The 25,278-nt window shown below is 40.0% G+C and overlaps 1 protein-coding gene across 7 annotated transcripts in view; it reads left to right on the top strand.

Moving 5' to 3' along the window:
• The window catches only part of LOC124622517 (chromatin modification-related protein eaf-1-like), a 294,631-nt gene that overhangs the window by 166,736 nt on the left and 102,617 nt on the right, over positions 1-25,278 (top strand). For all 7 annotated transcript variants that reach the window (XR_006980637.1, XM_047148240.1, XM_047148239.1 and 4 more), the window contains one exon: positions 5,737-6,020. Coding sequence is in view for 6 of the 7 variants with exons in the window: in XM_047148240.1 (XP_047004196.1) it covers positions 5,737-6,020 (284 nt within the window). In the remaining variant the exon portion in view is untranslated. The remainder of the gene's footprint in view (positions 1-5,736; positions 6,021-25,278) is intronic.

The following is a 25,278-nucleotide window of genomic DNA, read 5'->3' as shown; positions in this document are numbered from 1 at the left end:
TTTTTATGGAAGACTTTGAGGAGAAAGCTCTTGAGTCCGCCGTCTTAAAGCCTATTGTTTTCTGGCAGTACGTAGATGATACTTTTGTTGTATGACCTCATGGCAGACAAGAAGTGTAGAAGTTCCTTTGTCATTTAAACACTTTACATGAGAACATCAAGTTTACTATGGAAATTGAGAAAGATGGGACTTTACCCTTTGTAGACGTGTTAGTATGCCATAAGAATGATGGGTCTTTGGGACATTCAGTGTACAGAAAACCCACACATACAGATCTATATCTTCAGGTGTCCAGCTGCCATCACCCCATACAAACTGCCAGTGTTCTCAGTACTTTAATTCATCGGTCACATGTAATTTTGGATACTGATAGCCTTCATGAATAATTATTGCATCTGGAAAAGGTTTTTAAAGAGAATGGCTATACTTCGCCTCAAATACGGAAGGCCATGCACAATTATAATAACAAGAAGCAACGCTCTAAGGAGACTGATGACAACTATAAATGAACTCTGTGTTCCTTCCATATGCCAGGAACGTGTCTTCTAAATAGGCAAATTGCTTAGGAAGAATAGTATCAATGTCATCATCTGTCCACCATCAAAGAGCAGGGCCTTAGTTGGATCTATTAAAGATGATTTGCAATTGAGGAAGGCGGGTGTTTATAAAATTCCCTGTGAGTGTGGCTCTGCATATATAGGTCAGACGACACGAACAGTTCAGCAACGCTGTGTAGAACACGAAAGACACACTCATCTGCGGCAACCTTTAAAATCAGCAGTGACAGAACATTGCATTTCCATGGGACATTCAATGGCATACAGTAATACAAAAATTTTGAGCACCAGTTTCCAGCTTCTGGGACTCTGTGATTAAAGAATCCGTGGAAATACTACATCTTGCCAATAATTTAATGAATTGTGAGAACCGCTTTCAGCTTGATAAAAATTGGAATCCTATTATTAAAATTATGCAGTCACAACGGAATTAGCATGCTCAGTCAATACTCAGCGATTAGTTTGTCCTTAGTTCACTACTGAGGGCAGCACACACAACTTGGGTGCCTCGCGCATGCCACCTCGTAAGGCGTGCTGTAAACTGCCAGTACGATTCGCATGCGTGGAATATGCTATAAATACCATGACTGCATCAAGTCTCTTCAGTACTTTGTTTACTCACTTAAGGATGGCCGGATGTCTCTGGGACAAAATATCATGGCAGAATGTTGATGGGATCCGGCTGCGAACCCGAAAATTACTGGAAGGCACCGAAATCATGACTGTCATGTTGTACAGCATGCTTTGCAACAGGATATTGTGTATGCACCCTCTGCCTATTCCCATTCATCCTGATAACTGGGTGGTAGTCATACTGCTCTAAAAGGCTGAACATGTTTATTTTTGCATGCCTACCACCCAGTTATCAATCAGGATGAATGGGTGTATAAAGGCAACACATGATATCCTGTTGCTAAGCATGCTGTACAGCATGACAGTCATGTTTTTGGTGCCTGTTTCACCACACTTGCCATCTGGATTCTACCCTCAGACACAAGTTTCTCAGAACTCTGTAGATGGGAAGTAGCACTACAACACGTCCTTGGTTCTCGCCGCCCACCTGGCCTTAATTTACGTTAAGTCTTTCCATCACAGCATTTCTTCTCAGTAACTACTTCTTTCTTCACACCATTTTAGTTTTCTACCTCTTCCATTTTTTGCCTCATCTATTTTTTGCCATCCCACCCCCCACCTTTGTTACATACAATTCACTTAAGTTTTCACTCTTATTAACTCAATAATGATGTTCTAGTAGTAATCTCTGTCTTGCATATTACCCTGTCTTCCACCTTTAAGCTCTCAGGTTTTCAAATCTCATCTGCTGCAGTCCCAAACAATTGGTCTTTCCTTCTCAGCCCGTCTGTAGGTCTCCCTTGACCCGGGGCTCTGGGTGACTTTTCTGAACTATTCCCCTTTCCTTAAACCTCTCCAGTCCTTTTCCTTCACCTGTCTTCCTTCCACTTCAACTCTTCTGCCAGAAGAAGGAGCCACTGGTTCCAAAATCTTAAATCTTGTAAAAGTTAAATTCTTTGTGTGTGTGTTTCCCCCCCCCCCCCCCCCCCCCCCCCCCCCCCCCCCCTGCCACCACTTGGTGAGTAGATGTTTCGTCTATCCATTTACATTGTATTGATTACACTGTATTGATTATTTTTGTTGTTATAATTATTTATTTAGTTTTTATGGTGACCCAGCTCTGATCGATATAAGAAGTCGTGACTGTCAGTACTCCAAACAATATTCTGCACACAGTAAAGAAGCCTGCTTTCGCTAACTCGAAGTGAAATAGCAGCCTGAAAGTGAAGCATTTAGGGCATGCTGCTGGATTAGACAAAGATCAGTGTTCATCGTGGTCTATAGTTAAGCACGTTTGTTCCAGTTGAAGGGCTGAAAGCAGTGAACGGTGGTTGCTGTGTTTTTGATCTTGGCCACAATTCTAGCTTCCAAAAATGTTAGATAATGTTCAGATCTTTTTGGGTAGGCCACTCCAAAGATTCCACTTCACTTTCTTCAAAGCATGAAGCTGCTGGAAAAAGTATTATTACACATATGACATTGTACTGTTTACCTCAAGTGCAGGTAAAGTTGAACATTGAATGGAAGGGCTTAATAGAGCGACTTTGAAACAAGTCATTAAAATATAGGACAATACGCCTGAGGTGATAACTAACACAGTGAAAAGAAAATTGTACAAATCAACATTGAATTTATATAATCAGTTGACGAGCTCCGGTGTTTAGAACAGATGAAGGTGTCTGGATGGACAGAAATAGAAATAAACAGAAGAGTAAAAGTGGTCTGAAATGCTTTTAGAAAATTAAATAGGATTTTTAGCATTAACCTTATGATGTGCATAAATAGGAAACCTTACAGTGTACATTATCAGTTTTCGCTTATGGCACCGAGACATGGAGATTTCATGTGAAAACCATTTAAAATTTATAGTTTGCTCAGTTAACAGTGGAAAAATGCAAATTGAAATTGCTAGGACAGAAGGAGAACAAAGAAATTGCTCAGGGAACATTCTCCTTTCCTTTCTTGACCATTTCCGTATCAGTCTTCACAACAGTCTATATGTTTATATTCAGAGCTGCAGCAATTTGTAGATTACCTTGTTAATCGTGGCAGTGAGCCACCATTAAGGTTTTCACTCTCAACCTTGGCACATAACACACAAAGCATTTCTCTCAGCTGACGTCATACAGTGGTACCCTAGCCAAGAGAATGACATCGAACTTTCCACTTACAACGTTCAAAAAGTTTGCTTCAGACATGGTTCAGCACCACACAAGTAAAGCAAAAATTCTGGCAATAAAAAAAAAAAAAAAAAAAAAAAAAAAAACAAAGAAAACAGAATCACAGGGTGCAATGAATAATCATACAGAACAACAAGCTGTCTGAAACAGAAGCAAGTGAGAAGTGTTTTGGTGGTGGGGTTAATGTATAAGGGACATTCAAAAAGAAACGAGCCAGAGAAATATTTACAGAAACCAGTACCTGTATGTTAGAAGTATTGACCCTGGCTGTTGAGACACTTGTCCCACTGTGACACAAGGTAGCGAATGGCTGGCTCATAAAATTCCCGGGGCTGTGATATTAACCAGTTCTGCACGCACAGCTGGAAGTTGGCGTCCAAGGTGAATCATTTGCCACCACTCATGCCAGGAACGCATTCCCTTCCTGAGTAAAGTGCTGCAGATGAGCAAGACAGTGGGCCATTCGACATGCTTCCTGGTGTGGTTGAAGACCAGGGGGCACCCTTTGGGCACACGCTTTGCACATGTGCATTTGCTCCTTCATGATGGTGTGAACACTACCGACACTCAACCCGACCATGCCGGCTACGGCTTTCACTGTCAATCAGTGGTCCTGGGTAATGAGTGCTCCAGATTGTGCATCACTGGCTAATGACACCCATCCTTCCCGCAAGCGCTTGTGCTATGCCTTGACCCTTGCAAGGGACATGCAGTATTCGCCATACACTTGTGACATTCGTCGATGAATGTCCATTCCTCCTACTCCTTCCGCTGTCAGAAAATCAGCAACACCTCTTTGCTCTTCTTTTGACGCCTCTATGTCACTGTTTGCAATGTGACTGGCAGCGTTAGACAATTGATGCTTGCTGCTGCTAGCTGTGTATAGTCAAGAGACGTGCACACATGCCCTCTAGTGACGGGCTGTGGACTTCCACTTTCTGGTAGGAACCAAACCTCGTTACACACGCCACTATATTACCATCCTGTCACTGGTTTGCGCATTCCATTTCTTTTTGAATGCCCCATATAATTATTAAACATGGTGGTTACTGCAGCTACATGTCTCGTGGGAATGGCAGAATGCTTGTTGTGCCTCCCCCTTGGACCTCACTTCACTACTTGATACATAGCTGCCAGTCTTAAAGTGATTTGAGCAGATTATAGTAATTTGATGTGTGGAATTTGTCTGCAGCCTTCATGTAAGTATTAAAGATGTAATCTCCACGTAACAGCTGTAAATACAGGGTGATTCAAAAAGAATACCACAACTTTAGGAATTTAAAACTCTGCAACGACAAAAAGCAGAGCTACGCATTATCTGTCGGCGAATTAAGGGAGCTATAAAGTTTCATTTAGTTGTACATTTGTTCGCTTGAGGCGCTGTTGACTAGGCGTCAGCGTCACCTTTCTTCGAAGGTGCTACTGTAACTGGACTACAGTATCTGGAGATGTTAGAAAATTGGCTGTTCCCTCAGCTCGAACAAGAAGCACAACAATTCATATTTCAGCAGGATGGAGCGCCACCACATTGGCACTTATCTGTCCGTAACTACCTGAACGTCAACTACCCGAGGCGATGGATCGGCCGCCAGGCAGCCCGTGACAGAGCACTTCATCACTGGCCTCCAAGAAGCCCTGATCTTACCCCGTGCGATTTTTTCTTATGGGGGTATGTTAAGGATATGGTGTTTCGGCCACGTCTCCCAGCCACCATTGATGATTTGAAACGAGAAATAACAGCAGCTATCCAAACTGTTACGCCTGATATGCTACAGAGAGTGTGGAACGAGTTGGAGTATCGGGTTGATATTGCTCGAGTGTCTGGAGGGGGCCATATTGAACATCTCTGAACTTGTTTTTGAGTGAAAAAAAAAAAAACCTTTTTAAATACTCTTTGTAATGATGTATAACAGAAGGTTATATTATGTTTCTTTCATTAAATACACATTTTTAAAGTTGTGGTATTCTTTTTGAATCACCCTGTATTTTTATTCATTGTGATTACAGTTTCAGGTGTTGCTCATTTTTAAGCAGAAATCACAAATGGCGGACATTCAAAACTGCAATAGCAATACATAACAGCTTTGGCAGTTATAAGTGGAAACTACTATATTTAAGAAAAAAGTAACAAAAATAGTGGAGTGTTCCGATTACGGTTTAACGTGAGAGACATATTTTAGAATGTGAAAGAATTATCTGCATTGAGCAGTGTTATAGCATGAACTGTGACGTTATCTCATTTGAAAATTAATATCCAAATAACTACCCATTTCCTGTTGCAGGTGACATCTATTCCTATTTTTTTTTTCTCCATTATTGAAATTAAAGCTGAAGTTAATTTTTGGGAAATATTTTAACATTTTTTAATGCCTTTTGAGAAGTTTGCAAGAAATATGACTTTTTGCATGAATATATCTTTTGTGCAGTTGGACAGTTGAGTGGTCCACCTCCTCCAATAATGGGTGTGCCACCACCACACTTAAACCAGCAGATGATTCAGTCACAGCAACAGCAGCATATGTTGTCACAACAGCAGCAACCTCCACCAACATCACAACCACAGCAGCAACAACCACATCCACAACCTCATTTACCACCAGTTCAAGTGCAACTTCCTCCACCTGGCCTACATATTCCGACACATCAAGGTCCACTTGTCCCGCCCCAACAGCATACCACGCAGCAGCAGCAGCAGCAGCAACATCTACAGGTATGATTTTGTTGTGTTGCATAAAAGAAGATAGTCATTTCATGAATAGAGAGCAGAAAGTAGATTGAAAGTTTTGTTATTTATACAAGATAAAATTCATTTGTACTCACTTTCATTTCTTCCCTATAAAGTGGAATCCAGATTATCTTATCTAGTAAACATCACATTTACACTTAGGTGTAGTGTACACGGAGATACTATGTTGTGAAACTTAAGTTTCTAACCTTCTGGGTGGCAAAATATGTAAAATTAGGGATATACATATATAAAGGATTGGTGTGAACAGTTAACACTAGCTTTCAAGCTCTTGCTCTCTTTATAGTAGGCGCGCGCGCACACACACACACACACACACACACACACATACACACACACACACACATTCCGTTTTGAGATCTTCTAACTTTTTTTACAGAAAACTGTCAGTCAGCATTTCTGTAAATGTGACATGAAGTGTGGGTCACTGACAAACTGGTTGGTTTATGGACAGTTACGGTATGCACAAGTGCTTGATGGACATTGATTACAATCATTGTGAGAATAAAGTGTGATTCATTGTTGTATTTGAGACACTTCTTTGTAATATTAACATTGAAGGATTCATGATGTTGGTGTTACCAAGAAAAATATATCCTGGAACAAATAATATAATTGATAAAGATCCCTGCCTGCAATTTGAAAATGCTTGGCGCTGAGGGATGAAGTAGTGAAGGCAGCAGAGGATCAAGTAGGTAAAAAGACGAGGGCTAGTAGAAATCCTTGGGTAACAGAAGAAATATTGAATTTAATTGATGAAAGGAGAAAATATAAAAATGCAGTAAATGAAGCAGGCAAAAAGGAATACAAACGTCTCAAAAATGAGATTGACAGGAAGTGAAAAATGGCTAAGCAGGGATGGCTAGAGGACAAATGTAAGGATGTAGAGGCTTATTTCACTAGGGGTAAGATAGATACTGCCTACAGGAAAATTAGAGAGACCGTTGGAGAAAAGAGAACCACTTCTATGAATATCAAGAGCTTAGACAGAAACCCAGTTCTAAGCAAAGAAGGGAAAGCAGAAAGGTGGAAGAAGTATATAGAGGGTCTATACAAGGGCGACGTACTTGAGGACAATATTCTGGAAATGGAAGAGGATGTAGACGAAGATGAAATGGCAGATACAATACTGCGTGAAGAGTTTGACAGAGCACTGAAAGACGTGAGTCGAAACAAGGCCCCGGGAGTAGACAACATTCCATTAGAACTACTGACGGCCTTGGGAGAGCCAGTCCTGACAAAACACTACCATCTGGTGAGCAAGATGTATGAGACAGGCGAAATACCCTCAGACTTCAAGAAGAATATAATAATTCCAATCCCAAAGAAAGCAGGTGTTGACAGATGTGAAAATTACCGAACTATCAGTTTAATAAGCCACAGCTGCAAAATACTAACGCGAATTCTTTACAGACAAATGGAAAAACTAGTAGAAGCCAACCTTGGGGAAGATCAGTTTGGATTCCATAGAAATATTGGAACATGTGAGGCAATACTGACTATACGACTTATCTTAGAAGAAAGATTAAGGAAAGGCAAACCTACGTTTCTAGCATTTGTAGACTTAGAGAAAGCTTTTGACAATGTTGACTGGAATACTCTCTTTCAAATTCTAAAGGTGGCAGGGGTAAAATACAGGGAGCAAAAGGCTATTTACAATTTGTACAGAAACCAGATGGCAGTTATAAGAGTCGAGGGACATGAAAGGGAAGCAGTGGTTGGGAAGGGAGTGAGACAGGGTTGTAGCCTCGCCCCGATGTTATTCAATCTGTATATAGAGCAAGCAGTAAAGGAAACAAAAAAAAAAAAAAAACAAAAAAAATTCGGAGTAGGCATTAAAATCCATGGAGAAGAAGTAAAACTTTGAGGTTCGTCGATGATATTGTAATTCTGTCAGAGACAGCAAAGGACTTGGAAGAGCAGTTGAATGGAATGGACACTGTCTTGAAAGGAGGGTATAAGATGAACATTAACAAAAGCAAAACGAGGATAATGGAATGTAGTCGAATTAAGTTGGGCGATGCTGAGGGAATTAGATTAGGAAATGACACTTAAAGTAGTAAAGGAGTTTTGCTATTTGGGCAGCAAAATAACTGATGATGGTCGAAGTAGAGAGGATATAAAATGTAGACCGGCAATGGGAAGGAAATCATTTCTGAAGAAGAGAAATTTGTTAACATCGAGTATAGATTTAAGGGTCAGGAAGTCGTTTCTGAAAGTATTTGTATGGAGTGTAGCCATGTATGGAAATGAAACATGGACAATAAATAGTTTGGACAAGAAGAGAATAGAAGCTTTCGAAATGTGGTGCTACAGAACGATGCTGAAGATTAGATGGGTAGATCACATAACTAATGAGGAGGTATTGAATAGAATTGGGGAGAAGTGGAGTTTGTGGCACAACTTGACAAGAGAAGGGACCGGTTGGTAGGACATGTTGTGAGGCACGAAGGGATCACAAATTTAGCATTGGAGAGCAGTGTGGAGGGTAAAAATCATAGAGGGAGACCAAGAAATGAATACACTAAGCAGATTCAGAAGGACGTAGGTTGCAGTAAGTACTGGGAGGTGAAGAAGCTTGCACAGGATAGAGTAGCATGGAGAGCTGCATCAAACCAGTCTCAGGACTGAAGACCACAACAACAACAACAACAACAACAACAACAACGACGTATGTGCTCCGACGTCAGCAGGAAGTGATCCTGAAGATACTGATGAAATAGGAAGCTTCAGTAAAAGCACAGGTGTCCAAATACAGCAGTTACCAAAAGAATACAATGTGAAGATAATAGCAAAAATACAAAATTCAGAATTTAATATGTTTGAAGTGAAGAGCTTTGTTAGCTGAAAGCTGGAGGAAAGAAACTTCCAAAGTAAATAGCATCACAAATACCTGAAAAAAGATGGCCATTGATGGAGTTTGGAATGCATTATCGATACTGTTGAGATAACTGAATTTTCACTTGCCAAAATAAGTGGAATACAATCTGCAGTTTCAATTCCAGTCCTAATGCTTCTTGCATTCAGTATGTTAATTCCATAATGCACTTAAACTCTGTTCTTCGATTTACAAAGCAGTTTCTGAGTCTTCCACAGTTGTTCTTTCAACAAGGTCATGGAACACCAGAGCTGATGTCTTCTCTTCAACCTATCATGAATCCAAATATCTTCGTTCCTTCTCTTTTCTTCTGATTTAAACAAACATGAACTCTCTGCCACTACTAATCTAGCCATCCAATTTTCATTTCTAATAATGAAAATAATGCTTCAGAACTTATAAAATGTGGAAACTGTAGTGTACTGATATTTCTGTGTTGACAGCCGTTTATGGAACTACTTGTGCAACACTGCTTTCAAGAAATGAGTATCATAACATAGTGTCTCCATGTAATTAATAGAGGTTTTGGTAATTAATAGAGTGCCATAATTTACATATACTGTTGTTACTATATGGTGAATTTTATGGCTGAAGCATTTGCAACCAAAGAGACTGGGGAGATAACGGAGCACACTTGCACCACTTTCTCGTTATCATACATTTTGTTTTTAACTTTCTACATAACTAAAAGCTAATTTAGATAGTATTTGTTGAAAGGAGTATCGGAAAACTTAATGTATGCTGTTGTTCTCCCCATATTTTAAAAACCATCTTTTTTTATCTTTATGAAACTAAAGAGTTAAACCTAAGAAATTGTGACTCTAGGTCTCAGTAAGAGAGAGCTACACGAATCACAATACACGAGGGGTGACTGCTGTGCTTGAAGCTGTGACATGATATGTTACTTAAGTTCTCCCAATTACTGCTATATGATTTAAAAGATAACATATCTTCTATTAAAACAACTGTAGCATTTTATGTATCTTCCTGCTGTGCTAATTATCTTTTTCTACAATTGTGGTATTGGGTATTTGTGATTTCACGAGGAAAGTATTTGGGCTCGAACAAACACATTTACTCCACAACCTCCACTCTCCCTTAAAGGTCCCTTATTGCACGGGTGATCTCAGCAAACCTCTGCAGTCGTCCATTAGAGGCTGCTGAATATGCCCTGTTGAATTCGACCTTCGCCTGCTGCCACACCAGTTGAGACCAGTAGAGGGTGCTCTGTGTAATTAAAGTTGTGATTTGTAAAGTTATATATGTGGTGAAGTATCAGATGGGTCAGCAACTGGTAATCAACCCTGCTAATGTACTACAGTTGGCTGAAGTTACGATGAACTCTTCATTGTGAAGATGGTATTGATGTGGAAGATGAATTATTCACATGTTTTCTGGTATCTGTTATAGTGCAAAATTATTACCACTCATTAGAAACTGTTGTACACTAACTCACAATTATGATGCTATTGACAATGATGACAAACATTTCACTGCAAGCAGTAGTGATATGGCAAGTTCAAGCAGTGACAATGAATTCCATCCTTATCCTGACAAGAGATTTAAACTCGTAAACATTATCTTGATGTTTAATGACAGCACTAGACAATGTATAAGATGATTACCATGTCAGAGTTCCAACATATATGACAAGCTCGTGTAAAGATACCCTAAACTGAAGGTTAAAAGCAATATTAAAAGAGTACTAGACTAAGAGACAAAGAAAAGAGACGTGAATACAGTTTTCAAGGGAAATATTACGTTCCAGTTCAGTATCGTCAAGCAGCATGTAATGGCAAAAAGGTAAGGATAATGAAGAAAATGGTGATTCAAAAAACTCAGACATTTGTTGCTGAAGCCAATGCACACATCATGACATAAAACATCCAAATGGGTTCTTTATGGAACTGTGACCAGGGTCAGTTCAGCTGTGAGCTGTATTCCGAAAGAAGGCTATCCATGAAAAGAGAGAGAGACTATTTCAATGTTGCAGTCAGTTAACAGTGCAACACAAAGCTACATTATCAATGTTGCTATATCAGTGGCTGGGCAATCAGCAGACGAACTCTGTATATGCTTCCTAGAACAAAATGGAAAGCTTGGAACCTGTATGTCAAGGGAAATAGGTGAATGATGCATTCCAAATGACTTTATAGATGTGTATGTGGGAAGATGATGAAAGGACATCTTAAGATGTTTGCATTTATTGTTAAGATATCTGCATTGCATGTGGTTTCTACAGTGACATCTGCTATGATATCTAGTGTGTGTTTGCAGAATCTTGGAGAAATAAATCACTCATCAGCACATTTAGAGGTACATAATGGTCCTATAATCAAAATTTCACATAGATATGTTCATGCAAAAGCAAATACTTTCCTTGTTAGTGAATTCTTAATATATGTAGCACTGACACTATCATAGCATTGTGTTAGTGAAACCTTCAAAAATGGAAAAAAGTATATTAATTTTATGCTAATGTTTTGGTAGTGATGGTAAGCTTTAACAGCAACACAGCCCTGTAAGTTGCTTTCATCAAGGCCCTGTTCAACACGTGGAATTTGTGAATTTTTAAATATTTACCATTTCAGATATTGTAAGCAGGAGAAAGATGCTAAAAGCAGTTAGTGCTTTTGTTTTTATTAAATAATAATAATAATAATAATAATAATAATAATATTCTGGCAGTGAAGGTGCTTATGATCCAGGAATTTAGGCGTCTGATTTGTTTTGATTTGTATGTGCCATGCTACTTCATAATTAATGCATGCTCTGATTCAAGTTCAAGAAACAGTATCTTTGCTTATAATTTTTTTGTGAATTTTCACATGTTTTCATATCTCACAATTTTCATCAGTAAAAATACTTATAATGTTTGAATACAAAGTTTTGTAATTTAGCGCAGCTGATATGAGGCTGGTGGGGGTGAGGAGATCAAGATGGCATGGTTATGAAATAGCTGCTGAAGTCTGACATGTCAAGCTCAGTAGCGTACTCTGCCATTAGGCATTTAACTACACTCTAGGCCACAGTTAAGAGATGGTCATTTGTTGGAACTGGTGTATAATATGTGATGGGACTGGTATAGGCTGTACTGAGTGGTTCCTTAGGACTGGTCTTATACATTCATTTTCCACTAGGGTGTGTCTTATGTATCACTGTATGGTAGGAGGATGTATTTCAGAGATCCATGTTTCATCATTCATAAGTAATAATTTTAGTTCAAAATACATCTTTGTGGTCATATAATTTCGTAAGATTTGCATATGTGTTTTGTGTTATAATTGTCGTCCCTATTTTGGTGTCTCACAGGAGACATATGCTAATGTCTCAGGTTTTCCTGTTGGATTGTGCCGATAGAGGTGTCGTAGTACAGTTTTAACATAATACATTGTCACAGACATCACCACCAACCTCAGCCTGCTTATTGCCTGGGCCATAATGCACCATACTGAATTCAAAACCAGTGCAGAACTTCTGATATGAACATACCAGATGAGCATTGGACATCACAAACTAAATTTCAGCCATATTTGTTTGTACTTAATTAAGATCAAACTTTGACAGTATTTTTTATCACTGTCTTTATCCTACTTTACATCTAGAATTTTGCCCCACCAGTTACTTTATGATTGACAGAAGAGGTTGGGTACAGTTACTACTCAACATGTTTTCTGTTCTGTTCATGGATGCTGCATTGGAAGGCTGATTGTCTATATTCTTCGGTGTGCTGTCTAATGTTTCCAGTTTTGTTGCTCTGGTTCATAAATGATATGTGTTTTGAGGAAGTATACACTCCTTAGAATTTTTAGAGAAAATCTTTTCTGTTTGTAGTTTGATATGTGACAAGTATTAAAATGTGGCTCATATGAGTGTTTTTGTAAGCTACTACTTGTGTATATAATCCAAACTTCCTAAGAATCCTTAAAATGTTATACCTGTCCCCCCCCCTTTTCCTGCCAGAATGTGGTTGTTACTTTTCTGAATTGTTGTCATTTGGAGTTAGTATGCAGATCACTTATTCTTTAAAAAAAGTGTGGGGACTTCTTTCTACCTACATATCTTAGTTGCCAAGTGTTGCTCCAAGTGCTAATTGTTTGCAAATATGATTAAATTCCTCTTTGCAAAATTGGTTAAATTCCTCAACTGTGTTGTGACCATACCTCAGTAAATGACAGTATTGGTTGTACACAACATTCTATCTGGCATTTGTTTTATATATAAGTGTGTATATGTGATAAACAGCAACAGTCCAAAACTCCACATCCTTGAGGTTTATCAGATGCTACATTTGTGTCCAGTGATTTCTTATGATCTATATCCTTCTTCCATTTATTTGCCTGATTAGATATATGTCCTGTGAATGAACAGGCCTTCATAAAATTGAAAAGCCCACCATACATATTATTTGCCAGATGTACAGACTTATGAATAAGAGAAATAAAAAAATTCATCTGCCCAGACTATCTTGTGTTTATGTAGATGTTTTAGTCTAGTTCCAGCTGTGCAGTTGATTATTTCTTTTAAGTTTTTCATCTTTGCATTTATGAGGTGGTTAATCTGAGAAAACTATAGTTGGTTAAGTGTATCATTTGCATGATTTTTGTCAAAATTATATGGGACAAGACAGTCTATAAGATGTATATACATTGTGTGTGTGTGTGTGTGTGTGAGAGAGAGAGAGAGAGAGAGAGAGAGAGAGAGAGAGAGAGAGAGAGAGATTGTCTGGTGACTATTTCCAGATTGTTAAATTTAATGGAAATGAACATATGAGCCTTTGCCATCACTAAATGTTGCAAGCGAAGCAAAAATTTAACAATGAATTAAAACTTTCTCTATCACACATGCTACCAGTATTTAATATAATGTTCATTTATTGACCAGGAGTAATTTTTCAGAAGAAATAATATTAGTTAATTTTTAAAATTTGCTGTGCTACCTGTCAGACATTTTCTGTTACCACAAATGATTTTTGTGGCTGCATATCTGAGCCACCGATGTGTAGTAATGAATAATAATAATAATAATAATAATCATGTTTTCTTCTAGTGTTGTAGCTGTGGATATTATTATTCTTGTCAAATTGTGATACACTTTCTTTATGACAGATTGAAGTATCATTAATTATGTTGTGAACATTCAGTTAGCATGCTTAAAGCCTTGGAAGAGGTCCCTGCAAGATGACTGACTGAACAACACTCATGATTCTTAGTGCTTAATGTCATGCAGCCACTACTTTCTGCCTAAGTGATGAGTTACACCAAAAAATTATGCTATATGTGAAGTAAGTGTTTGAGAAGCCCCTTAACATATTCCTACTAGTTCAAGGGGCCAGTTAGTTTTCTGAGAGCCTTTGGAAAAAGATATACATTATTGGCAATTTCTATTGTTTACACTCTTCTAACTGAATTATTTATAACTCTTGTGTTAAACTCTGAATATGTATATTAAATGGAAGGTCATTCGAAAATCCATTTGGACTTCATTCGTAACTTCTATCTAATGACTAAGATTTTTCACCTTCTAGAATTATATGGATCAGTAAACAAAATTGTTTCCATTCTTTTTGCTAAATATGATTCAAATCACTTGTTTATAACATAAATTCTGTAAAACTTTAGCTTGTTAGAGTTCTCAGTGAAAGTCTTGTAAAGTAAAATTCGGAATCTTGCAGTCACTCCTTTTTATAACAAACGACAAAATAGATGAGTTCAGTCTGCTGACTGGTTTGATATAATTTCTGGTTTGATATAATTTATCAAAGCTTTATGGAGCTGTTTCATAGTCTCAGATATCAAAAATCAAAAACATATTGCACAATGCTCCTCTCTCTTTGGCTCTACATGTAATTTTGCAAATCACATTATGGTGTGTGGAGGAGGTTTCTTTGTATATCACTGTAACTTTCCCCCTTTCTTGCTCCAGTTGCAAATGGTGGGTGAGAGGAAGTAGTTTTAATAGATTTCCATGTGTGCTCAGTTCTCATTTAGTGAGATTATACATAGGAAGTCAACTCTTCTATATACATACGCACTCCACTTTTAATAGTATACCATATTGTGACACACAACACCGCTCTTGTGGTGACTGCCACTGGAGTTGGTTGAGCATCTCAATGATTCCTTTGCACTAAACAACATATAGCAGAGATGCTGAGTCACAGAAAGGCACAAAGTCTGGGAGCTGGAGCCAGACTGAAGCAGCAGTGTATTATGGTAGAGAGAACCAAATGGGGATAAGGAGGAGGCTGGGGCAAGGAGGGGTGGTCAACGGTAAAGTGCTGCAGGAAGTGTGCAGGGATGAGGTGGAGAGTACCGCAGTTATGTGCAGCCTGGAGGGTGGGGGAGGGGGGGGGGGGGTAGTGGAAAAGGAGATAAGTAAAATGTCTGTGTGTGTTGGTGGAATAGAGGGCTGTGTAGTGGTGGAATGGGAATAGGGAAGGAGCTAGACGGGTAAGGACAATGACTAATGGAGGTTGAGGCTAGGAGGGTTACGGGAACGTAGGATATATTGCAGGGAGAGTTCTCACCCGTGCAATTCAGAAGTGTTGGGTTGGTAGGAAGGATACAGCTGTTACAGGCTACGAAACAGTCACCAAAATGAAGGACATCGTGTTTGGCATTGTGCTCAGCAACAGGATGGTGCACTTGTTTCTTGGCCACAGTTTGCCAGTGGCCATTCATGTGGACAGACAGCTTGTTGGTTGTCATGCTGACATAGAGTGTAGCATTGTAGTTGCTGCTTACCTTGTAGATCACATGACTAGTTTCACAGGTAGCCCTGCCTTTGAAGGGGGACTGGTGATGTTTGTGATTGGACTGGAGTAGGTGATGTGGTGGGAGGGTGTATGGGACCAAGTCTTGCATCTAGGTTTATTACAGGGATACGAGCGATGAGGTAATGGGTTGGGAGCAGGGGTTGTGTAGGGATGGGCCAGAATATTGCATAAATTCAGTGGGCGGCGGAATACCACTGTGGGAGGGGTGGGAAGGATAATGGGTAGGACATTTCTCAGTTCAGGGCAAATGAGAGGTATTCAAAATCCTGGCGGAGAATGTAATTCAGTTGCTTCAGTCCCGGGTGGTACTAAGTCAATGTAACCGGACGGTGGGACTCTGGGAGATGTTGGATGACTGGAGTACGGTACAGGCAATATTTTTTGTACAAGGTTGTGAGGGCAATTAGTATCTGTAAAGGCCTCAGTGAGACCCTCCATATGTTCTGAAAGGGACTGCTCATCTCTGCAGATGTGATGGCCACAGGTGGCTAGACTGTATGGAAGAGACTTCTTGGTATGGAACGCATGGCTCCTATCAAAGTGGACGTATTGTTGGCGGTTGGTATCTTTCCTATGGACAGAGGTACTGATGTAGCCATCTTTGAGATGGATGTCAACATCGAGGAAGGTGGTTTGATGTGTTGAGTAGGACCAGGTGAAGCGAATGGGGGAGAAGGTGTTGAGGTTCTGCAGGAATGTGGATAGGGTGTCCTCATCCTCAATCCAGATTGTGAAGATGTCATTAGTGAATCTGAACCAGGTGAGGGGTTTAGGATTCTGGGTGTCTAGGAAGGATTCCTGTAGATGGTGCATGAATAGATTGGCTTAAGACAGTGCCATGCGGGTGCCCACAGCCGTACCCCGGCTTTGTTTGTAGATTATTATTATTATTATTATTATTATTATTGTATGCATCAATTATAGTAATACACATTTAGCAAAACAAAGAAATATATATTAAAATGAACATGTGAAATTATATAGAGTACACAAGTTTTAAAACGGCTCAGTTTACACATGGATGTTGATGGACTCGATCCAGTGGAGTGCCTCGTGGGATGCTTGATGGAGCTTCTCAATGCCATCAGGGAAGTGTCTGATTGGACATTCATTCACAATGTGGCTCATTGTTTGGGTGTCACCACAGTCACACACACTGTCACTTGAAAAGCCCCACTTGTGCATGTTGTATTTGCACCTTCGCTCTTCAGTCCATTATCTGTTTAACTGCATCCACACCTCCCTTGTTTGGCGGAAGCCTGGAACTGGAACTGTTGGATTGCGTACAAGTTCATGGTTTCGGGTTCTTGTAGCTTGCCACTCACGTTTCAACTCTGTGTCCTGGATGAATCCTGTGGATAACATTTGGACTCCCATTTCATATGCTGGTGTTCTAGACTTGAGGCGTTTCCTGGGCAGTGATAGCAAATCATCATGAAGAGGGATCGAGTTGTTTTCAGAAACTTGCTGACAGAGGTTGTAAAGAGCATCCTTTCGTCAGAGGTCTGGTGGACAGATGTTTGAAAGCACTAGTAGCCAGCAAGTAGGTGTAGACCGGACTGTACCACTAATTACTCTCATAACTTAGTTCAGTTGTGCGTCTACTTTCACTATGTGGGCACTTCGGAACCAAACTGGTGCACATTATTCTGCTGCAGAGTATATCAGTGTAAAGGATGCTCCTCGGAGGACTGATGTGGTTGCTCCCCATGTACTGCCTGCCAGCTTTCTCACAAGGTTCACTCGTGTTTGTATCTTCTTGACCAAGTTGGAAAGGTGTTTTTTGTATGTTAGAGTTCCGTCCAAAGTGACTCCCAGGTATTTTGGGTTTTCGTTGTATCTGACTGTGCCAAGAGGGCCAAACTGTGGACTGACCTTTGCTGATGAAAGGCGATTAGAGAGATGGAACAAGCTTACCTTGGTTTTAGAAATATTTGGTCTCAGTCGCCATGTCTCAAAATACTCATAAAGTTTGGTAAGGCTGTTTGTTAGGTGTCTTCACATTCAGAAAGGTCTTCACTCTGATATGAAATTGCCAGGTCATCTGCATATTGAAATTTTCGGCAGGTCAGCTGTGTAGAGGTTGAATAGCACTGGAGCAAGAACAGAGCCCTGAGGTAATCCGTCATTGAGTACATGCCATCTGCTTTTCTCTTCTCCTTGATGTACTTTAAACTGCCTATTGCTTAACATGTTACTTAAGAGGTTGCCTAGAGTTTTGCAAGGAACTGTAGATAATCCCTTCAAAGGAGAAGTAATTGTGGATGAGGATATAGTTAGTCATGGCGACTAGGAAGGAGGTGGTTGGTTTGGAATCTTTCAGGCATTGGAAAGGTAGTGTTTGATAGCGGTAAGGCCATGGATTAGGAATGTTGGTGTAAAGAGAGGTGGCATCAATAGTGATGAGCAAGGCACCATGTGGTAAAGGAACAGGAACTGTGGAGAGTCAGTGGAGTAAATGATTGGTATCTTCTGTACAGGAGGGTAGGGTGTTGGTAATAGGCTGAAGGTGTTGGTCTATGAGAGTAGAAATTATCTCAGTGGGGGCACAGTAACTGTCCACATTGGGGCAACCTGGGTGGTTGGGTTTCTGGACTTTAGGAGGCATGTAAAAGGTTGGAGTGCGTGAAGTCCATCTCTCTCCTCACCACTACCACTCCCCATACTCCTGTCTTCTGTATGCTCCCCAAAGTCCATAAACCCAACCACCCAGGACACCCCGTTTTGGCTGGGTACTCTGTCCCCACAGACAGAATCTCTGTTCTTCCTTTTCGCTACCTCTCCTCTCCCCCACACTCCGTCTAACCTCACGACTGCACCTAACTACCCTACGCTCCACTCTGTCCCTGCACGCTCCCAGCCGCACTTTACTCTCCCTGACCCCCAGTCTGCTATCCCTCCTCCTCCCCGCACTAGCCTCCTTCTTAACCCCACCCAGTTGTTTCTCCCATAATGTGCTGCTACTCGCAGTTTGGCTGCACCTGCCAGAGACTGTGCCTCTCTGTGGCTCAGCATCTTCGCTATATATGCTGAGTAGCAACTATCCTTTTCATTATATTGTTACATTCCATCCTGGAATAAACCTCTTTATAAGACACAGGTTCTTTGGGTGTTCACCGTTTCCTCTAAGGGCAGTAGAAGCAGAATTATCTCACACTTTTTTCATTGTTTTGTTATCCATGATGTCATAATTAATTCAATGTTTTATCACCACTAACTTATTTTACTATTAAGTAAGTGTAAAGCATGTTGTTACTATTGCATACCTGAATTTATCATTGAGGGGAACTGGTATTTTTTCCTTTATGACTGCAAGTGAGGTTGTGATTGTTATCTAGTTAGTGGAATACTGAATTTTGGGGTTCACCCGTGTATAATTAGTGATAATTACATCTGAAATGGCGTGTTCAGAGAAACAAGTTCTCACTCTTAGGATAAGAGTACAAGAATCTTCATATATTAAAAATTTGCAAACTGTAGACACTAAACCATTGAATGGACAGTGTTTAGTCAGAACGCTAGAACTGCGGGAAATATGATACCAGTTGAACAGCATGTCATTGACAAATTTGGATTGAAATTTTACCTCAAAATTCTAACACTTTTGCTCCACCCGAAACAGGCCATGAAGGCCCAACAGTACTGACCGGTCACCGTGTTGTCCTCAGCCCACAGGTGTCACTGGATGCGGAGATGGAGGGTCATGTGGTCAGCACACCGCTCTCCCAGCTGTATATCAGTTTATGAGACAGGAGCTGCTACTTCTCAGTCAAGTAGCTTCTCAGTTTGCCTCACAAGGGCTTGAGTGCATCCTGCTTGCCAACAGTGTTTGGCAGACCAGGTGGTCACCCAGCCAATTGCTAGCCCAGCCTGACAGTGCTTAACTTTGATGATTCACTGGAACTGATGTTACCACTGCGGCAAGGCCATTGGCTCTATCACTTTTAGATTACTGTTGTGGTTGATAACGTTGCATGCCTGCCCAGAAATGTGACCTAGTGTGTGAGTTCCTAACTTTTCTTCATTTATTTCACTTGTTTTGTTTCTAAACACTGGAATAAATTATGAAATCTCACTTTGAGGAGGTAATCGGCACTTTAATTGCATATTTATAAATCCTTTGCTCTACAACGTCCATGCTATACATTTGAGTTTTATAAAAGGTAGCAGTTTATGTTTCCATCTTTCCTTCTTCACTCACTAGTACATAGATTTAGTGTGCTGAGCATAATGGCATTGTTACTCTTCTTTCCATGGTACTCTTTCAAGATGATTTTGGCTTATCAGTCTTTTTTCAGGATGTTGTAGGAATGTAAGGCAGAATTGTTCTTCACGCACTTGGGCTTCTTGGTAAATATTGTTCATTGTTTCCACTAAGGATATTTTCTTCTGTTGAAGTTTCTTGGCAAACTGAAAGGATGTGGAAAAGTTGTGTGTTGTCTTGTTCATTCTTTGGTTTAGAAATGGCTCCATGAGGCGAACTATGACACAATTTCCAATGGCTGATTATTTTGTCTGTCTTCCTCCTCGATAAAGCATGGAAAGACTTTGGAAATGTTCTTGGCTACCGTATTTTCAGCTATCTAAAACTTGAATCTATATTTATTGGGCTTGTTTGGGCTAAACTGGGTAAAGCAGCACTTTGCTTTTGGAATTTACTGCTCATAAATTATAATATTTTCATCATGGCAGTAACAGCGGAGGCAGTTTGTCCCCTACTTCATAAATAAGAATACTCTTACCAGCAGGGGTGCAATGAGCTGAGGATAACTTCTCAGTGAACTGATGGTATCTGACATGTTCACAGAATCTCTTTCTAGTCATTTTTACCTTTGATAAAATTAGGGCCCCAAGAACCTGGCCAAAGTTCATCCAGGGAAACGCCTTTAGAGCAAAAGGATCTCAGGCACACATGATACCTGTCATTGCCTCTCAGTTCCTCCAGTGATACAGTCCAGTTGGTATTTTTTGTTTCGTTCTGAGTATTTGAATTTCTTTTTTTGTGATACACAGCATCAATTCAGAAATGTGAAGGCAATAATAATGCAGTCATCCACTGGGTGGCAGTCACATGCAGTCGACCCCCTTCTCTCTTTCAGGATGTTGAAAACAGCCCTTATCCTGAATGATGACATGTTAGCACTCTTCCGTTCCATTCAGTCTCTAACTGCCATCTTCACTGGTGTGACAGATGACTGCTGAGACTGTGGTGAAAAGGATGAGATGGGAAGACATCTACTGATGGTAACTCCTCTGGGCCTCACTATGTTTGTCAGCTGTCTGTGGCATAAACACGCCACTGAACTCAGTAATTAAGTTTCTGACTCGATATCTGAGTTCTCCAGAATACACAAAATCTTTTAATTAGTATGACAACACTGATTCAATATAATAAACGGAAAATGCTTGTTATGGCACAATAATAATAATAATAATAAAAGTAGTAATAATATTAATAATAATTATAATATCTAACTGATAAGATGAGTAAATCATGAAATATAACTGAAAAGTTGAGCTCAGTGTCCAACGTGGAAGCCATTCTGACAATATGTGTGTGATCATTCAAGGTAGCAATTGTTGCCCAAACCAAAATACAATGCAAGTGCCTTTGTAATGATGAGAACAGCAATATTCGAAAAAGGAGTTACATCAGGGGTCAATTGACCCATATGTCTGTCTTTGATATATTTCATGAAATTTCCATGGAACATGGAAATACAGCAAAATGAAGTGTACTATTGCCAAAAGTAGAAGAATGAGGAAAGGCCATGAAGTTTGGTGGAAAAATGTTAAAAACTGAATTCATTTTTGTTTAATTTGTCAGGAGGGTTGTATACTTAACCAGAGGATGAGAACTTGCTTTTGGAATATTATCTTTGCTGGACCATATTTACTTGAGTATAAGACAACCCGTAATATAGGACAACTCCCGTTTGTTAAAGAGGTTCCTTGAGAAAAATATATTTCTAACATATTCTAACTAATCAAAATTACACACATTTATTGATGTAAGGTATCACCTAAACAGTTAACATTACGCCTATTCTAAACTTATGTCATGTATTGATTGCCTGCTTTTTGGTAATACAGTGAGAAATAAAATAAACAAAAAGAATTAGTATACATTTTTATCTTCATGGTCCTTTTTGTTTACTTATCCTGTCATCTCTGGTCTCACTATTTTTGATCATTATCGTCATCATCCTAACAGGATAGCGGTGAAACTTGTCTTTGTTGTCACAAATATTTGGCTGTTTCTTCTGTATATGTTGCTATTTCTGGGGTTGTAGCTCTGGTGAGACCTAAGAACACTGACACCCCCGCCCCACCCGCCCTCCTCCGATTCTATGCTGACGTGAGACATTGTCTGTCCACCCCTCTCTCAATGGCTGTGAGAACCAACAACTGATACACCCCTATTGTTCCTTACCTCATCAAGAGCATCAACAGGTCGCAGCATGGCATATGTAAGTACGCCACTGGCCCAAATCTACACTTTTAGCATCTCCTGCATAAATGTATGCTATTGTTGGGTATTTATCCATTTCATTTCTGAGTGCAAATGGATTCAGGCAAACTGCAGTTTAAACATGTTAGATGTTCATTAAAAAGCCAAGATACACAGTACGTTTTCCCATGTTTGGCAACATGTAATTTGTGCCCACTCACTACTCCCCTCCCTGCACGCACATCCTAATTCTCAGCCAAGCTAGTCGCTGTGCCCCTTCAATGATCTCTTGTGCTGCACGTGAACAACTTGGATGCCGATATCTTCTAAGGTGTGGGTCATATACAGCAACAGCAACTAATCTATAAATAAAAGATCGCAATCACGCTTCAGTCCAGTTTTCGAACTTTCATCCTGGGATGTAATTACGTCTGATGATAATATCTCAGTGGGTCTTTCCACTGAAATTGTTTCTCGCAATAATTGCAGTCAGTTTTAATGTGTTTTTTTTCATTTTTTAGGTATTTTATTCTGGATTACTTTTCTTTCTCATTTCATCTGAATGTCATCATCTTGTTCTAATGCTGATTAAAAGCTGGTAACATTTTTCCCTGGTACTCTAATACATGAACAGTAACTGAATGTATTATTTCGAACCCGTTTAGTAAATTGTTATATTTCCTACAAATGAATAAAATATCAACTTGGGTTGAGAATTAAGTAATAGTTTTTGAAGGAGAAGATTTTTGCCTTTGAACGTTACCTGTACTCAAAAAGCAGCATAAACCTATGAATACTGTATCCATTTTATTGCAAACATGTTCAAATACAACAAAAGTTTGTAAGTTGATAGAATTTAATGTTATTTCCTCTGTTGTTTCACAAAATTACCAATTTTTAAGCAGAAAATTAGATTGTTGTATTCGCTAGTTAATAGTTTCTTGAATACCCCTTGCACAAGCGCCATTAGTCAAAATGTCACATGAGTGTATGAGTAGGTCAATATTGCATCGAGTGCTTTGGCATATCGGGGAATCTTGAGCCTATTTGAATGCAAGCATTGTTTGCTTACCCCCCTACCTTTTGGTATTGTCCAAAATAAATTTGTATGAAATATTACACAATGTAAAAACGTTGGTATCAGCAGATATGGCTTAATCTGCGAATATAAGATGACGCAGTGGATTATCGGATGAAAAATTGGGGGGAGAGGGGGGGGGGGGGGGGGGAATTCGTCTTATAATTGGAAGAAGCTGAGTAGCACCATAGTGTAATGGTTATGATACTAAACTGTTGCATGGAGGGTTGTGAGTTCAAAACTCACCTTCACTGTAAAATTTTAATTTCTATATTCGGTTCCAGTACATTCTAGAAGTATCCACAAATATCAAGAATCATTGTACGGGAATGTTCTATAGCTGTGCATATACTGTATGTGTTCTGGCCAGAGGCAGTTCACTCCACACTCTTGGATGTGCAAGTGCTGAATAAACCTTCGTTAAGTGAAGTTATTGTTCGTCATTCATCTAATTACACCTTCTTCTACTTGACATTATTCTGGTGGAGGCGCCGGGTATTGGAACTTACGATAGAGCACATTATAGATGACACAGTGGTTCCCATCAGGCCATGACAGAGACGCCATTTATGTGGCGAGAAACCAGAGTTCGAGCCATATTCAACAGATCGCAGTCTATCGGAGACAGAAGAAGAAGAGGACGTTACAATGACAGCAACTGTGTGTCACCACATGAGACATCCTTCCAGGTTCTCTGGTGACAATGGCCAAGATCCAAACAAGTGGCTGAAGGTATATGAGCGTATAGCCAAATTTAACAAATGGGATGACACCGTGTGTTGGGCTAACGTATTTTTCTACTTGGAGGGCACTGCCAAGCAATGGTATGAGAACAACGAGGAGTAGTTCACAAGCTGGTAAGTATTCCAGGTGGAACTGTGCAAGTATGTCGGCGACACACAATGGCAGAAGTGCAAGGCTGAAGATAAATTAAAGTGCAGGGCACAGCGTCCAGGAGAAACTAAAGCATCCTGCATTCAAGACGTCTTGGAGCTGTGTAAAATAGTGGATACTAGAATGAAGGAGGAAGACAAGGTTGCACATCTCATGAAGGGTGTTGCTGAGAACATGTATTAAGCCCTACTCCTGAAGGAAGTTTTGACAGCAGACGACTTCATAAAATTGTGCCAGTATATCGAGACAATGCATCAAAAAAGGATTACACGCAAGAAGTTTGAACGGCTTCCAAATGTCGTATCGATGGCTGTGATGGAGGAAGCGACTGATTTCACAAGTGTTCTTTGTCAGATAGTGAGAGAGGAAGTTCAGAAGGCACTTGGATTGCATGGCGAGCAAAAAACCAAGACGCTTAAAGAGGTCATAAGGGAGGAAGTGGAACAGACATTGAACCGAATCTCTCGTCCTTCATTTCCCTTTGAAACAGTGAAAAAGTCAAGACCCAGGCAGAGTTACATTCCTACAATTCTGCATGAGGAACCTGTTTGGGCACCAAGGAAGACTTATGTCTGAAGGACCCAGGATAACCAACCAATATGTTTCCACTGCGGACGACCAGGACATGTGGTGCGCTATTGTCGAGAAAGGTGGCGAATATTTGATGATGCCCACGTCAGAAGACAGCAGACTGATCGTAGCCAACACCAACTCCAGCACGACGAAGCTGAACAAGGAGTTGTGGGTGCAGGACAACGTAGGTCACCATCGGCGCAAGTTATCTGCTTGGAGAGGTCGCTCTCCAACAAGCTGATCAAGGTCTCCATTGCTGTTTAGAAGCTCCAGCCGATCACCTTGCCGCCGCAACCTGGAAAACTGAAGGTTACTACATTCCTTGGTGGTGAGGCCGCCGAAGAGAAAAATCCTCCGCCATCAATCACTACAAAAATGATAGGAAACTAAGTCGATATCCTTATGGATGGCCGACCAGCCCAAGCTCATGTGGACTCTGGAGCATCATATTGAGTCATTTCGGAGCAATACCGTCACCATTTGCAGAAAACCATATTCATTGACAGCAAAACGTCTCTGCTGAAGGTGGCTAATGGGAAATATATCAAACCTACAGGAAGATGTACCATT

This window comes from Schistocerca americana, chromosome 7 (genome assembly GCF_021461395.2).
Source record: "Schistocerca americana isolate TAMUIC-IGC-003095 chromosome 7, iqSchAmer2.1, whole genome shotgun sequence".
Classification (NCBI taxonomy): domain Eukaryota; kingdom Metazoa; phylum Arthropoda; class Insecta; order Orthoptera; family Acrididae; genus Schistocerca; species Schistocerca americana.
This window is presented reverse-complemented; position numbering and strand designations above follow the sequence as displayed.